The 14,892-nt window shown below is 38.7% G+C and overlaps 1 protein-coding gene across 3 annotated transcripts in view; it reads right to left on the bottom strand.

Annotated features, from left to right (window-relative positions):
* The window catches only part of LOC126262406 (uncharacterized), an 89,720-nt gene that overhangs the window by 26,080 nt on the left and 48,748 nt on the right, over positions 1–14,892 (bottom strand). For all 3 annotated transcript variants that reach the window (XM_049959030.1, XM_049959031.1, XM_049959028.1), the window contains exon 4: positions 10,271–10,363. In XM_049959030.1, the coding sequence (XP_049814987.1) occupies positions 10,271–10,363 (93 nt within the window). The remainder of the gene's footprint in view (positions 1–10,270; positions 10,364–14,892) is intronic.

The following is a 14,892-nucleotide window of genomic DNA, read 5'->3' as shown; positions in this document are numbered from 1 at the left end:
ACCTGGAGTTTCCACTGTTTAATACTTAGGTTGGATTTATTTAACCTAATCCTGGTAAGTCCTGTATTTCAATTTGTGTTGTACGAAAATGAAGCTGATGTTTCAACAACCCATTCATCACTGCAGTATGCTGAGCAGATTTAATGTACTTCATTGAAGAAAATGCACTTTCTCAAATGTGTGTTGATCTGAAAGAAGAGTTTATTTGAAGAGCGAAATCTGCGAGTTTTGGGTACCAAGCTTGTGGCACAATTTCAGAAATAGCTGCCTCTTTCTGTTCTGGATAGCATGGACAGATCATTTTGTAACCTGCAGACTACATCTGGAAAAATCACTGGACTGTTAAGTAAATCTTGTTTTGTTTCACAGCAACTCAGCAAATGACACAAATTTTCCTTATTTTGTTGGAATATAAACAACATAATAAGTTTAGGCCGGAATACATTACTACCTCTAAGCATATCACAAATAGTGCGTTCCTTTCCTTGCAAATACAAATTATTTAAATGATTAATAAAATCTAATAGAAATGCTAGTTCCGATAAAAAAGAATCCTTTGGCTTATTTTCAAATCCTGTAGTATTCTATTTTACTTCTTCATTCAGGAGCTTGAAAAGTTCTTTACAGAGAGAAAAAAATGAGATAAGAATTTTCCTAAAATCATCCAATGAACTTTGCAATGACGAAGTCTATCTCCATATTTGACGTCATCTTCTTCCAAAAATTGTTTAAATTTTGTGTGAGACAATGATCGATTTCCTCTTATTATTATCATAATTTTCATCCTGACACTTTTTCACACTGTGCTTCCTGATGTATAATGCAGCAAACACTTATACAATTATTCAATTTTTTCTTAACTGACCAACAGAGCCATTTTTACCTCTGTCCATAGCTGTGTACCATCAGTGAAAATTGCAGAGAATTTTTTAAAATGACCAATTTTGTGAACACACTTTTTAGCAACATTAAAAATATCCAAATCTGATGTTCTAAGTAATTGAACTAAAGTGTGCAAATCTCCATGTACAGAAAAGTCTTTCACCATTAGAGGAATAAAAATTAGTAGTTGACTACGATCTGGCCAACCAGTACTGTCATCTGCACACAGAGAATAATACCGACGGTTTGGAACTCAATTGTTTAGTCTCTTTTTATTGCCATGTCCCATATCAAGAATTCTACTTTTTACTGGGTTATGTGACAAAGCAGCTGTTTTAAAGCACTCAATAGCATCAATGTAATCAAATGCTTTTCCAATTTCTATTCCACATTCCTTCATGAGTATGACATTGCTGAAATATCTTTGAGCATTTGCTAATTTTAAACACACACATACACATACTATGCAGTTAGATTCTTTTCTCTATGACCTGATCATTTAGGAGACTGTTGTATTACCTGTCTTTTCAACTTATCCATTAATGTGCATCATTCATCATGAGAATAATATCTGTGTGTCGCTTCACTGAGCAAACAGAAATGCCAAGAAAGATTACTACCTTTGTTCTACCTTAAGCATTTTTAAACATTAAACATGGGGCTTTTCATCAGAACTGTGTATGAAGAAGTACTTCATACCATTAATTGAAAACACGATTTTTCAGTGTTCTTTCGTTTCGACATTCTTAAGAACTGTAATAGAAAGACAGCTACAGTAATAACCACAATCAAAGTCAGAATAAAAGCAATGGCAATAACCGAGATGACAACCTAAACAATAGCGCAATATTTATGAGAATGAATCTAAACAAAAAACAGAGAGCAAGTGGAAACAGAGATTCCTCTTCAATGACGGACAGCCAGTGAATGTGCAAGAGCCTATGCTTTGACGAGTCAGTCTAAAAATAAGAGATAGCTGGTAAACAAGCGAACCATAGGCTGTGGTTGGGCTGTGACATTGCCGTATGAGTATAGTTGGAGAAGGAAGATGGTGCTGGAGGGGAATGGCTTGACCCAAACTTAACCAGGCCTTTTATACATACTTCAGCTGTGGGCACTTCGGACTCAATAGGTGCTTCATGAAACTGTTTTTAAGTATGGCCAGCAGGAGACAAAAAATATATCAAGAATATGCGAAACTTGTCGAAGAACAAGACTACCACTATGAAACAAAGATTTTATGCACCTGTTGAAGTTTATGTGTACTAACACTCATGATTCTGTATTCAGTGGATAGACAAATGATGAACGAGAAGTACAGGATCATACAGTCCAACAGTAGTCCAGGCCTGAGGCAACATCTGTCATCACAAGGCAGCTGGCATAATGGGTGGATCATATGGAGCAGCAACGAGAGCTGTGTTCCTGGCAGAGGGCCTGTTTGTATCAAGCTGGTCGGCCACAGGACTCTGCCAAGTGACACAGCAATCATCTCGAGGGCGGGGCTCCTTTCTGGCATTTGTCTTGTAGCGGCCACTCACAGCCTGCAGCGCCATCAGTAGTGTGGGCGCAAGTATGGATAGATTTTGGACATTTGTGGTAACTCCATCTTGCTGTCCGAGTTTGTTATATGAGCACTCTGTGTTTTTGAAGGGACTTAGGGAGATGATAGTGGTCAACCTAGCCATGTCTGAAGCTATGCACCTGCAATATAGCAGTCGGCCACACTCCCATCCCCTGTGGGTGTCCAAGTGCTTGGCATCATCTGCTGCAGCCATCTTGTAAGTCAGCAAGCCTGTCACTGACCAATGCTTGCGTTGTGTGTTAGTAAATATCCCAGAGAGCATCCAAATAAGTTGTTCCGTTGTCCGTATAATATTTGGCAGCTACCACGAGAGGTCCTAGGCCTGCCAACAGTGCAAATTCACAACCAAGGTGCTGCTATTGCGGACACTATTTCACCTACATGTGTTGTGTTCCTGCAAGTAGGTTGTACTGTATTCATGTGCCATGACCATATTTAAACCAGCATACAACAACACAATACCAGTTCATACTGAGCTCTCCACAGACATGGTCTCTGGGCTTTATGATGACCACTGCCATGCTCCATCTATCAGAGTCTCTCTTGAAAACTCCAGCAGCCTGCTGTACGATGCCAGTGAGTTCACTGACCTCAAATCATTTCTGGCGCTAAGTGTAGTTGCCAGCAGCCATTGTGTTACACAGATACTTGGCCTCTGCATGACAGATTGCCAAGACTTCGATATTATAGTGTGTCATAGTGTTCAGGCAATCAGAGGCAATTAGTACGCTGAATAAAACATTAACTGAGACTTTAGTAATTGTGATTAAGTCTTATGTTACTGACAGTACAATGGACTTACTGGCTCGCATACATTGAAAAACAGAGATTTGATTAAGAACTCTTTATTATGTTTGCGTAATTATGCACCAAAGAAATAGAAGATTTCATATTTTCATAAATAAACTTATTACTCACAGTCTTGCCTGTGCCTCATCTTTTCCTCTGTGTAACTGGATATGGGTCTTAACAATTGGCAACTATGATAAAACAAATTTGTTATAGTTCGTTCCAGTCCTTGGTGATGGCTTCCAGTGTCTTGTGCCATCAGCTCATAATGAGGATGAACATTTTTTGTCCCACCAATGGTGACTGCTTCCACTTTTGTGCTAATTCCTGGCGATGGCTTCAAATTTTTTCGTTCAATGTCAATTGGTGACAGCCTTCAAGTTTCGGTTTGCTGTTGGCAATTGGTTCTTGGATTTCACAGTTTTGCTCCTGTCTGTGGTGACGGCTTCCTAGTGTCTTATCCCACTTCCATTAGCAATGAAATTTTTGTGAACTTGCTCTGAACTTTCATGCTACTCCCCAGTTAGATGCGAACTATTCTGCTGTTTCCACAACTTCTGTGTGCTAACTTCTGGTTTTCTTTGCAGTAAGTTCGTCACTGACATGGCTCCCCACATATGCAGCAGGTGCAGTGGCAGGTACAACAATCACTGTGGTTGGAGATGATATCCGGTATCACTGCAGCCACCTTCCCCAAAACACATCTGTGGTCCACGGGCTCCAGGTGCTCTGCCGCAGTCTGCCTCTTCCGTTCAGCGTCGGCTGCACGGTACCTTTCTGCCCCAGGTTTAGACCTGCACTTCATCAGATATAGAGACCTTCCGGTGACACTCATCAATAAGCTATTGTCGTTGGTGCTTTCGTGCCTGATGTTCACTGTCAATGTCATTGAGTGACCTCAGCAGTCAAACACTTCCTCATCCCACAATCCAACCACATGCCTCTTTTTCCTGGACTTTTATGTCCTGTGCTGCACGCTCTGCCATCGGAGGTGTAGCTACCGATGTGCCAGGACTCCCTTATAGTACCCCATCCTCGTTACATTTCATGTTGCAAGTGCCCTTACAGCCATATGCACCCTACCGTGAACCAGTGATACAAAAGATAAGTAAAAATATGTTTTTCTTACTGTATTTCTTGAACATTGCAACATAATTGTTATTTTGAGTAATATGCAATTAGAATTAAACTTTAAATAAATAGGTGAAAATATTAGTAAGCTTACATAATCAGATTTAATTAATTTATTATGCAAGTTAATGATGTTCTTCAATTTACAATTGTTAATCTCAGCTACTTGTTTCAATATATAAAGTTCATGATTCTACTCATCTGATTCATGTGTACACTGTGTAATTTGTGCACCACAGAATGGAAATATGCCCACTTAATTTTTTTTATATTGTGGATGTTATGATGCTTTATTTGTGGTTTAAAAGTTACCAACTTTATACCGTTAGGTAGTCAAGAGTATGGCTTCAGTTTCAAAAACAGTACAGATGAATTTATAATGTGAGCATCTCTCTGGGCCTGTTCAGCTTAAGAGTTTCTATGTAACATAGCCAGGTGTGTTCAGTGTTATTCGTAAGTACCTTCAGCATTTCAGACGATGTCTACAAGACAGCAGCGGATACAGAATCTCTCTGTTTAAGAGTCATAATACGCTCTGTGGCATAGTTGCACAAGAGGATGGGCGCGTTGTAACATGTAGACCATCATCCACTCCACATTGTTGCAATGGATTGGTTTGCCCCTGTAGGTAGGCAAACCAATGAACAGATTTTCAAACTGGGCTTTTGTTGCACCTTCCCTCACAGTTCATGTCAGTGACTTCAATGAACTTCATGCACGCATTAACATTTGCTGCATAACACGTAGTGTCCATATTGAGTACCTGTAATGTAAATTGGGTCATTCCATGTCAATTCAACCAATTTGAGAAAATGTTCCAGCTGATAGTCTCGGATTTGGCTGAAATTTAGAACACCAATGCTACCAAGTGTGGAACACTCATGTACAAAATTTTAAGTTCCCCTGCCAATTAGCTCCAGAATTATGGCTTGTGAAAGAAGGTGGCGTGACCTGGAAATTGCAACCCGCATCTGGCAATCTATCTTCAGACCCAACTTCAGGTCTTAATAACTTTGGAACTATTCCGCACAGTCAAGTGAAATTTTTACAACCCAGTAACATCCACTTAGAGAACACACACTATGAATCAAAACACCAACTACTTATTTCCAAGGGAAAATAAAAAATTCCAAAGTGTGATTACAAAAATGTAATACGTTAGAAAGTACCTATTGTAGGTGCCCTCTATGCCAAATATAATTCACTCAAAAAGGGTATAAATTTTTTTTGTGGTAAGCTTAATGTGGCATAAACACACACAGAACTCGTCTTGCCCATGTCAATCACACAAACAGAGTTACATGCACATGAAAATACAAAAATTTGAAAAATTACCTGAAAAACATGGATTTTCTAAGTGTGGTAGCACGAAAGGGACAGGTGATATCCAAGCCAAATTTTAAACACTGCATGAGTAGACCATAATATAATATGTGGCAAAATTTCAACTTGTTATTGCAAGGCATTTGTGTACAATAACAGTTGACAGAGATGTATTTGGTTACGTTTCTTTTAACACGATTTAGCAAGTAATAGTGGTGATGCAGACAGCTTGTTTCAGATAAAGCTGCAGCAATTGTTGGGAACCATTAGGCAACAGAAAGTTAAAGAATGGTAGTTTTCAGGGACAGAATGAGTCATTGTTAGGCAGGAACAACACAGGAAACAAGCAACAATTACTGGTTACTCATGTTTTTAAGATTCTAATTCAGACTGGTCAGTACTGTTGTGGAAAGTCAGTATGGAGGCAGAAGAGTGTACTAGTGGTGCTTTTGTTCAAACAAGTTGCAGTATTGGTAGAGCACAAGCATCTGAATGTCATAAAACAACATATGGAACAAAATGTGGCATTTGCTTTGTACTGTATGATCTGGATGAATCGGACCAAGATTTGTTGCTATGGAGATCCGGGATACACCCTGTGGGCACAAGAAGTACAGTTCCAGGAAACTTTTGTGTTTGTTATCATCATATGAAAGTGTTTCTGAATAAGTATTCTTTCCTACAAAGAAGTTGTTTTGATCCATTTCAGATTGATAAGAAGACAGTGAAGTGTAGCCTCAGAGAAATTGATATAAAATCAGTATTGAAAGTGAATCAGTGCATGGGACTTAACATGAAGCCAGGGCAAAAGTTGTGTTCCAGGTGTGGTACACTGCTAAAAAATGAAGAATATTCTGATAATTTACATGACAGTGATGAAGAGTATCAGCCACCTACAACCACAGCGGATGAGCAATTAAATACTTCAGTGACTGCTCTTGGTTTGTCTCCCATGAAGACACACAAAAATAGCTGACACACTATCTGCTCCAAATGAACATAAATCATGCCAGAAATGCTCTGATTTGGACAAAATTGTGCATGATTTGAAAGAAAAATGTGCCATATCCACACGCCAGAAAAAAGTAGCTATTCTTACCCTTGCACCTTCCAGCTGGTCTATTGACTGCACTGCAAAGGAATTAAATGTTTCTACATATATGGTAAAGCAAGCTAGGAAAATAAAAGCAACCCAAGGAGCGCTTCCACAATGTCCGCAGGATCAGAGTAGGCAATTGAGTTCAGAAATAAAGGTGCTAGTGTCGGAGGTTTATGAAAATAATGACTACAGCTGAATAATGCCTGGAAAAAAAGACTATGTAACGGTGAAAATGGGAAATGTACGTGTACAGATGCAAAAAAGACTGTTGCTTTGCAACATATCAGAACTATATGTAGAATTCAAGGAAAAGTATCCCAATACCAAAGTAGGTTTATCATCTTTTTTCAATCTTCGGCCAAAATGGGTTGTGCCTGTAAGTGCAAGGGGCACACACAATGTTTGTGTATGTGAGACCCATCAAAATGCTAAGCCGATGTTTGCTGCTATAAGGGATTCTGGTCTGGATTGCAAAGGTGCAATGAAGCTGCTAGTGTGTGACATCAGTTCCTACCAGTGCATGATACACAGGTGTGAAAAGTGTCCTGGTAAGGCAAATCTAGCAGAACACATGAATAACAAACTGTATGGTGAACTCCTTATGGATGACGATGAGCTTGTTTCTTATAAACAATGGACGCACATGGATCGCAACAAAGCAAAGTACAGTTGAAGATTTTGTTGAAATGTGTTGTCAAAAAATGGACAAACTGACCACACACAGCTTCACAGCAACAGCACAGTCGGCTTATCTCCAGTTTTGTAAGGATAATTTGAAACAAGATAAAATGGTATTAATACTGGACTTTTCTGAAAATTATGCATTTATAGTTCAAGATGCCATCCAAAGATATCATTGGGACAACAGTCTAGCAACTCTCCAGCCATTTGCGATTTACTATAGAGGTGAATCAGGTGATGTGTCTGTCATGAACCTGTGCATTTTTAGTGACTATTTAATTCATGATGCCATTGCAGTTCATGCCCACATTCGCACTGTCATGGCATATGTGAAAAACAAGCTGCCTCACATACATTTTGTGAAATACTTCAGTGATGGGGCAGCTAGTCACTACAAAAACTGTAAAAATCTCAAAAATTTATGCATGCATTACCATGATTTTCCAATTCATGCAGAATGGAATTTTTTCGCAACAAGTCATGGCAAAAATGTATGTGATGGTATTGGTGCTACCATTAAGCACACGGCATCACAAGCTAGTCTGCAGCACCCTACAGAAGGTCACATTCTAACACCTCTTCAATTATTTACCTGGGTACAGAAAGATATCTCTGGCATACAATCATTCTATGTTTCGAAAGATGAGGTGAAATCAGTTGAAGAGTTGCTAAAAAGCAGACTAGAACACGTTAAAACTGTTGCAGGCACAAGGAGCCATCATCACTTCTCTCCAGCGAACTCTGACAATGTGCAGATGAGCAGACTGTCCAGTTATAACAATAGGTTCATGCACAACATGTGTCTTCACAGTGTGTCTGACAGGATTCGGAAGCAAAAGCAGCAACATACAACCAGGTTGCTATGTTATTGCTGTTTATGGTGACAAATGGTACTTAGGATGTGTTGCAGAGTGCTGTGAAGCAGAAGGCGATGTATTTGTGAACTTCATGGCACCAGCAAGATCATTTCATTGACTACATTTGGCGGACAGGTGTTGGATTCCTTTTAAACATATTCTTATGACAGTTCAGTTCCTACCACTGTGTCAGGAAGGCAGTACATTTGCCACTCAATGTACACAGTACAGTAGCTAAAGTGTGGGAGAACTTCTGTTTGAAGCACAATCGACTGGTTTTTAGCAGTTAAGGTGCAGTAAACATTAATGACAGGGTGTGTTAATCTGTCTATATGTTGTTGCTTATGCAGTGTTTGAAATTTGGCTTGGATATCACTTGTCGCTTTTGTGCTACCACACTTAGAAAATCCATATTTTCCAGGTAACTTTTCAAATTTTTGTATTTTCATGTGCATGTAAATCTGTTTGTGTGACTGATATGGGCATGATGAGTTCTGTGTGTCTTTAGGCCACAAAAAATTTATACCCTTTTTCAGTGAATTATATTTGGCATAGAGGGCACCTACAATATGTACCTTTTAACGTATTACTTTTTTTTAATCACAGTTTGGAATTTTTTATTTTCCCTCAGAAATAAGTTGTTGGTGTTTTGATTTATGGAATGTGCTTTCTAAATGGATGTTACTGGGTTGTAAAAATTTTACTGGACTGTGTGGAATAGTTCCAAAGTTATTAAGACCTGAAGTTGGGTCTGAAATTAAGATTGTCAGATGCGGGTTGTAATTTCTGGGTCACGCCACCTTCTTTCACAAGTCATAATTCTGGAACTAACTGGCAGGGGAAACTAAAACTTTGCACACGAGTGTTCCACACATGGTAGAATTAGTGTACTGAATTTCAGTCAAATCTGAGACTATGAGCTGGAGCCCCTGGTTGAACTGACATGGAATGACCCAATTAAAACCTTGGTGAAATTGTCTACCTGCTGATGGGTATCCATTTTCTTTCGTTCTTGCAGTTTTTTTCACACAGTTGTTTTCTGAAACCCCAGAAGCACTTATTAATAACCCAGTACAGTTTTGTATAGAAGTTAGTTTCATTTGTAATTTACACAAAAAGGAATTAAAGATGTTCGCTGCCAGTGGGCACTGATTTATATCAATGGGGCAAGTTGAAAATCTGTGCCAGACCAAGATTCGAACCTGGGTCTTCTGCTTACCAAGCAGATTCATCCGGACACAGTGGTCACCACAACCGCACAGACTACCCTAGCACGCCTCTTGTCACACCCACATTCTCAACTTATATACCACACACTACTTATGTAGTCCCCTGCTCATTAGCCTCATTACCCACAGCATATCGCCACTTCTCATAAGAGTTCAAGCTCGGTTTGCATCTGCACTGAAGTGATAAAAATAAGATAGTCACTGCGTTTCCTTAAGGCAGTACACTTACACCTGTGTAAATATTATCAAGTTTAATAACTTTTGTGCTCTTGAAAGTTTTTCTGATGAATTCACAACAATAACTGAGTCACTTAAAATATAAGAGAGCCCAATGTATTCTTCTGCAGTACATTAATCACACTTACTGAAGGCCAGAGTCTTTCATAACCTAAGTGGACTACAAAAGTGTGAAATTATACTAAATGTGAATTCAAGGTATCCATTAAACACATACATTATACAAAATGATTGATATCACGACAGGCCAGAGAAAATATAATTAAATATATATTACAGGCCCATTTGGATTCTACTCTTGACTGTCTGCAAAAACTGAAGAATAATAAAAAATACTACAAAACTGCTAAGAGTTAATTCATACTTATTTCACTGAAACACATCTTTTACATTCTACAATTAGCCAATCAAGGTAATTTTGCTCCACATGCAATACACCTGTAAAGTAAATGCTTACAGAATTCTCAGTTTCTTCTGCTTCCAAACTTAGTGATGGATCCTCCTTGATAGATTCAGTAGACCTCGAGATTACCGATGGATCTTCAAGATACTGAAAAAGTAAAATAAAATCTTTCAATTAAAACTGTACATACACTTGGTCTTTAAATATGTCTGCTTGTGTCTGTATATGTGTGGATGGATATGTGTGTGTGTGTGTGTGTGTGTGTGTGTGTGTGTGTGTGTGTGTGTGTGTGTGTGTGTGGCAAGAGTATACCCGTCCTTTTTTCCCCCTAAGGTAAGTCTTTCCGCTCCCGGGATTGGAATGACTCCTTACCCTCTCCCTTAAAACCCACATCCTTTCGTCTTCCCCTCTCCTTCCCTCTTTCCTGTGAGGCAACAGTTTGTTGCGAAAGCTTGAATTTTGTGTGTACGTTTGTGTTTGTTTGTGTGTCTGTCGACCTGCCAGCACTTTCATTTGGTAAGTCACATCATCTTTGTTTTTATATCTTTGTTTTTAGATGTATATACACTTCTGTACACATAGTGTGCCTGCCATTATTTTCTTGTAAACATTAACACACTTTTCAATGATTCTCATCTCTTATTCACAGGGAAATCTGATAAAGCAAACTTTCTGACTGCCTATTTTACCTACATATATTTGAATGATGTCATCCTTGTGCTATACTACTGAAGGGTCTTTTCTGAAAATTGCCTCGCTCTTATGTACTGTACTTCATACTTTTTACAGACACTTAACTTCATGTGCTGACTCACAATTTGCCTCCAGCAACAGTGTTGTGTATGTTCCATACAGTATTCCTTCTTTAAAGATTTCATTAACCCATTACTTCTGGGATCCCTCAACTAGGTGAATTTCCTCGGCGTTCTCATTTTCAAAGCATTGGTTTTAATGTGTGCAGCATGTATGTCAAGTGTCCTTCCCACTGAAGTCTTATAGTCTTCACTTCCTGGGAAATAATAGGTTGTTATGCCATTATGCCATTCTGACATTTCTTGGTACATGGTTTTTCCTTCTTTTCCATAAATTATTATCTTGCATTGGAGCAATGCTCTTCACCAAGATATTATGCTAATGAAGCAACAGCTCTCATCATATGGCTTTGACATAATCATGCTCTCAGTTTTGTCCACTACCACTGAAACCATAACTGTATTACATGCCCTGATTTTAGGAATTTAGGAGATAATGTGCAAAATCAGTCTTTTTAATACTGAATTAAGAAGCCGTGAGTTGATCAAAACTTCATTTTTTACATTCAGATTTAAGTCGTAGTTTTCAGACGTGTTACTTTTACATCTGACAATTTCGTCCCATCAATCCTTTGAAAGCTTTACGCAAGAACTGGTCGCCAGGCCCTAGAGTGCTGCTATGTAAAATTCTTCTACCTGTGTGCAGGTTGTTAAATTTTTCTGATACATCTGCCAGTTCTCACCTTTTATTTAGAATCCTGTCCATCTACAGAACTCAAAACCACCTCATCACATGTGGTAGAGCAATATGTAGTTCAGAATTAATGGCAATTTTGAGCCTCTGCTATACAGAGAGGAGACCAAGTGGCTGGTCCCACAGCATGCAGTGTATCATCTTTCATGTTGCAGCGTGTGAAAATATAGCAAAAAGCTAAATCATACACTGGACTGTTATTCCACTTTTATTCATTTACATGGTCCAACATTAATGAAACTTTGTAATATGCAATAATATATAATTAAGAATTCATCACATAAATTTCTTTGAAAAACAAAATTTTCAGTACCATACTTAAAGACAAATTACAGCTTACATATAATTAAAATGCATGTGGAGTGTGTGTGATTGTGGAATGTGTGTGAAGAATTAATCTTGAATTTGTGTGCAATTAAGAACGAATGTTTGAAATTACACTGTGCAACAGTGAAATGAACCATGTGAAAACAGCTTTATGATGATCCACAAGATATCTGACAATTTAACTTAAATGCCATTTAAGAGGTTGATTAGTCTCACTGGCTAATCAGAGAAGTGTGTGCTCCTGTGTTGTGGAGCAAGGACATGTACTGCATAAGCTGCACTCAGAGAATCATAACCGAATCACAAGTGTGTAAGTTTGCATAGGCAGGGACTAAAACGATTTTATGAAAATTTTGCTTAACTGCATTTTGTTGAGAATAAAAAGATCACAGAGAGTCAAAGGTAGATAAATTTGTTTATAATATCCAATTTTAATGTAAGTTCATTTGAGACAGTTTGATGAATTAAAAGATGCCTTTTCTTACTACAAGTCTTAACTCTACACGATATATCATGCAACAGTCACTTGTCATCTAAATATGGTCTGGCAAGTATTTTTGGCAAACATAACAACAAACTGAGCATTGGGTAAAATTAAGACTATTCATAAACTGACTGTAACAGGATTTAGTGACACAATATCATGAGTCCAATGCAACTATTGACTGTTAGCGCGTGCAGTACGAGACATTACAGCTCAACTTTAAACTGAAGGTCTTCAATAATGCACTAGAGATTTGTATTTGACATTGACATATGGACTTTGAAACAGTTTTGTGAATTTGCTATTCTGAGAATGTACATAATTTATTCTTTAAAACACTTATTTCAAGTAGTTGAAAATGAAATCCTGAAACCGAAAATTAACGTTAATCAGATTTTCAGCTAATTCAAATTATAATGCAGTCAAGGAACACATGCAATGCAGTCACAGATGTTAACAGCTTTTCTTGTCTGAGTTACATTGTGTGTACACCATGCAGCATAACATGTGGAGCTTGTTGAGGTGAGTGAAACTATCCCTTGCAGCATTATAGCTGGGCACGAAAGTATTTCGAATCAACCTTGCTGCCACATAAAACAGCATTAACTTGGCAGTGTGCCAACAGACGTGCCATTCAGCCACAGGCAGTTCAGAATGCTCCACAATTTCAGTACGCTTCAACGATGCATCCCAACCAGCCAGCTCACCCTAAACTCTACAGTCATTGCCACAAGTATACTGCCTAAGCCACTGGCCACCGACACACCACAGAGCTCCAATCCTCCACATTCTAGGTAATGCAAAATCATATGAGCAGGAATTTCCATCTAAGTTGCCAATACAATTTCAATTAAGTAGCAACTTTTTTACTTGTTTTGTTGGGTTGTAAAAATTGACTTTCTGTTAACAGACCAAATTTAATTTTACTTACTGTAAATACAGCAATCTTGATGCGATGTATAACATAGTTTATGCCCAATTTAGAATAGCAATCTGTTGGCAATTAAGTAATGGATCAAGTAGTTTTTGAAGTTCTACAACTCCAGCAGAACCAACAAAATCAGCAGCAACTGAAAACAAGAACAGCATCACTTCCCTAGCGAGTAAATATCATCGGTCACAATGCAGCCACACTGACACAAATTACAATATTTGACAGCAAGTGCAAGGATTAAAGTATGTATGCAGCCAGTCTGTGCCATCACTTTGAGGGGAGCAACATCAATGATGTAGACTAATGCTGTGAGTACTTCCTGGCACTGTGTGGGCTGGAAGTACATGAATTCATCAGAAAACTTCCTGCTACAGGAATCTGCAAAACTTGGCTTGTAAGGGCTATCACACACATTTACAAGTTTCTATGAGCAACAAGTGCACATGATATCTGGAGGACTGAAGATTTTCATCTAGACCACGCAGCAAAGTAAATTTTAACTACATCCAACTAACTCCAAAGTGTCAGTCAGCATTGTAAATTTCAGTGCACAGCAGATAACTGTGGAAAATCTTATGCCATTGTGCTCATTTGAGACAGACTAGTACAAGATGCTCCTGACATAGTTAGGGTGGAAGCACTGAAGCTATATGACCCCAGTTTAAAAGATGTACTACAGATAACACAGGTCTTTGAACTAACAGGAACTCTGGGTAAGACCCCAGTTTCAGACCACAGACGTGGCAGTGCTAGCAACAGATCCCCAGGGCTCTTTTCAAACACCACAGGCTAGCTCATCTCTGAAGCATCACCAGGAGCTTCCCTACCACCCAACTGATTCTGCCACAACTCCTGCAAGGCGTGTCCCCATTAACGAGCAACTTGCAAAACTTTCAGACAGTCAGGTGACCTTGCACCCATCTGCTGTACCATAAATAGGAGAACCACAATAGCACCATCACCCAAGCAAATGGATACCAGTCATACTGTCCAAGAGAGAGCCTGGGAGAAGTACTTGTGAATACACAGACAGATTGGGTCGCAAAAATAAAAAGTGCTCTCGCTTTCAGCCAGAAGTTGATTATTTGTAGCATATAGTGGACAAGGATGGAGAGTGACAACAGAGACCAAACTACAAGCCATTTGAAATGTTCCAGCACCCAGAAATCTTTAGGAGTTATGAGGGGTCACCAATAAATAATGCACTACAGCTTTTCTTTTAGCCAGTATCAGTTGCAAAAATGCAGAATTTGTTGTGGGAAATCATAGAATCTTCCCTCTTTAGCCTCTAGAGTTTCATGACGTTCTGACAGATGGCAGTGCTATATTTAGCCTTCAAAATAGTATCTGTAATGGAAGTGTGTCCCAAGCAGAGCTGTCACTGAATTTCTTTTGGTGGAAAACCAGAGCATCATAGATATTCAC

Source organism: Schistocerca nitens, chromosome 6 (genome assembly GCF_023898315.1).
Source record: "Schistocerca nitens isolate TAMUIC-IGC-003100 chromosome 6, iqSchNite1.1, whole genome shotgun sequence".
In the NCBI taxonomy this organism is placed as follows: domain Eukaryota; kingdom Metazoa; phylum Arthropoda; class Insecta; order Orthoptera; family Acrididae; genus Schistocerca; species Schistocerca nitens.
This window is presented reverse-complemented; position numbering and strand designations above follow the sequence as displayed.